Source organism: Ananas comosus, unplaced genomic scaffold, assembly GCF_001540865.1.
Source record: "Ananas comosus cultivar F153 unplaced genomic scaffold, ASM154086v1, whole genome shotgun sequence".
NCBI classification, from domain to species: Eukaryota; Viridiplantae; Streptophyta; class Magnoliopsida; order Poales; family Bromeliaceae; genus Ananas; species Ananas comosus.
In genome coordinates this window covers 14,759-16,456 of record NW_017891184.1, presented here as the reverse complement: position 1 = coordinate 16,456, position 1,698 = coordinate 14,759, and the positions used below count along the sequence as shown (strand labels likewise).

General features: G+C 38.8%; 1 protein-coding gene across 1 annotated transcript in view; it reads right to left on the bottom strand.

The window, feature by feature from the left end:
- Window positions 1-426: 426 nt before the first annotated feature.
- LOC109704725 (cytochrome P450 71A1-like) overlaps window positions 427-1,698 on the bottom strand; it is a 5,234-nt gene continuing 3,962 nt past the window's right edge. Inside the window, exon 3 of the mRNA XM_020225496.1 lies at window positions 427-1,245. Coding sequence (XP_020081085.1) covers window positions 634-1,245 — 612 coding nt within the window. The 3' untranslated portion in view covers window positions 427-633. The remainder of the gene's footprint in view (window positions 1,246-1,698) is intronic.

The following is a 1,698-nucleotide window of genomic DNA, read 5'->3' as shown; positions in this document are numbered from 1 at the left end:
CCTTTTCGATAATGAAGTTTTCTTCTTTTTCTCCCGTGATTTTTTCCTGCAAAGAATTGTCTACATAAATCTGTGTATTTTTTATTTTTATTTATGATTTGTTTATTTTGTATTCGTCATTTTCGTTTTTGTTTGTGCGTATGTCGTAATAAAGTCCAAAGCAAGAGTAATGGAATATGTATTTACAACTTATTTTTTGAGCGTAAAAGATCTAATTATTACTTACTAAATATAAGTCTAATTAAATTTTAAGGTTTGAATGAATAGAGAGTAAATTGATCGATATTCTAATCAAATCACTGGTATTTTAATGGTAAGACACTCGAGCTAGAAATGGGGGGTCACGGCTCACAGTTTGAATCATGGAATGGAAAAAAGAAAAGAAAAAAGAAAAAAGAAAAAAAAAATCGTTGTGACAAAATACACTTGACCAAAGCAGCACATTTATTAAGTTCTTACTCTGTTCCACTAAAATGCATGTCCTTTTTTGTTTATTTTTTTAAAAAATAAGCTTAACTCGAAACGTATAGTAATTAAGTTTCGAACTTAAGATCTCGGATATCAACTATCGAGTTCTTTGTTACTTGCACTAGGAACTGTCAGTCCATCTTAGTATTGTACACAAAGTACTATTCACACAATGTGCGGTTTGGCCACAACTTCCAGATCATCTCTCCTATGCATTGTGATTCCAAACACTTCATCCAAGTCCAGATCCTCCGGCCTAACGCCGGGAGGAAGCTCCCAGTCAAAGCTGTGCAGCAGCTGAGCCAACGCAACCTCGGTGCTTGCGGCGCCGAACGCAATCGCCGGGCACCCCCTCCGCCCCGCCCCGAACGGTATCAGCTCGAAATCTTGCCCCTTGTAATCGACCAAACTCCCGACGAACCTCTCAGGATCGAATCTCTCTGGGTCCCCCCATGCCTCGGGGTCCCTCCCGATGGCCCACGCGTTGACGAACACCCGCGTCTTCGCGGGCACGTCGTAGCTGTCGATTTTCACCTTTTGCATGGATTCGCGGGGGACCAGCAGCGGAGCTGGAGGGTGCAACCGCAAGGTTTCCTTGACCACGGCTTTTAGGTAGTGCATTCGCGTGATGTGGGCCTCCGATACGAGTCTTTGATCGCCGACGATGCTGCGAACTTCGTGCCGGGCTTTCGTCATGGCTTTCGGGTTCAGCAGCAGCTCCGTCATTCCCCAGTCTAATGCTATGAAGGTTGTATCTGTTCCTGCAGCAAACATATCCTGCGAGAGAAGCGAAATGGAATAAAATCTCTGCGTGTAAATGCCGGCAAATATTTCTCAATCCGAATTTCAAAATAGTGTTCGCGATATCTGGTAGTGATGTAAGGGCGCGTATTAATAGAAATGTTTAATTTTTTAAATCGCACTTTAAAATGAAATCGAATCAACTGCTTTATTAGCTATCAACATTTAATAATTAAGAAAAGACAAAATTTCTTTAGCTAAAAGAATTCAGAACAATTAAATCTAACCAAATCACTAATAAGATTTAACCAAAAAAAATTATTAATCAAAAAAATAATTAAAGCACATATGTCAATCAAAATTTAAAAAAAGGGTCGAGATTTCAAAATGGCCTATGATTTAAGAGTTCTTTGAACATTTTGAACTAAACATGAATGTTATAATTTATAAAGTAAATAGTGCGAAAATATGAAAAAAAAAAAAAAAAAA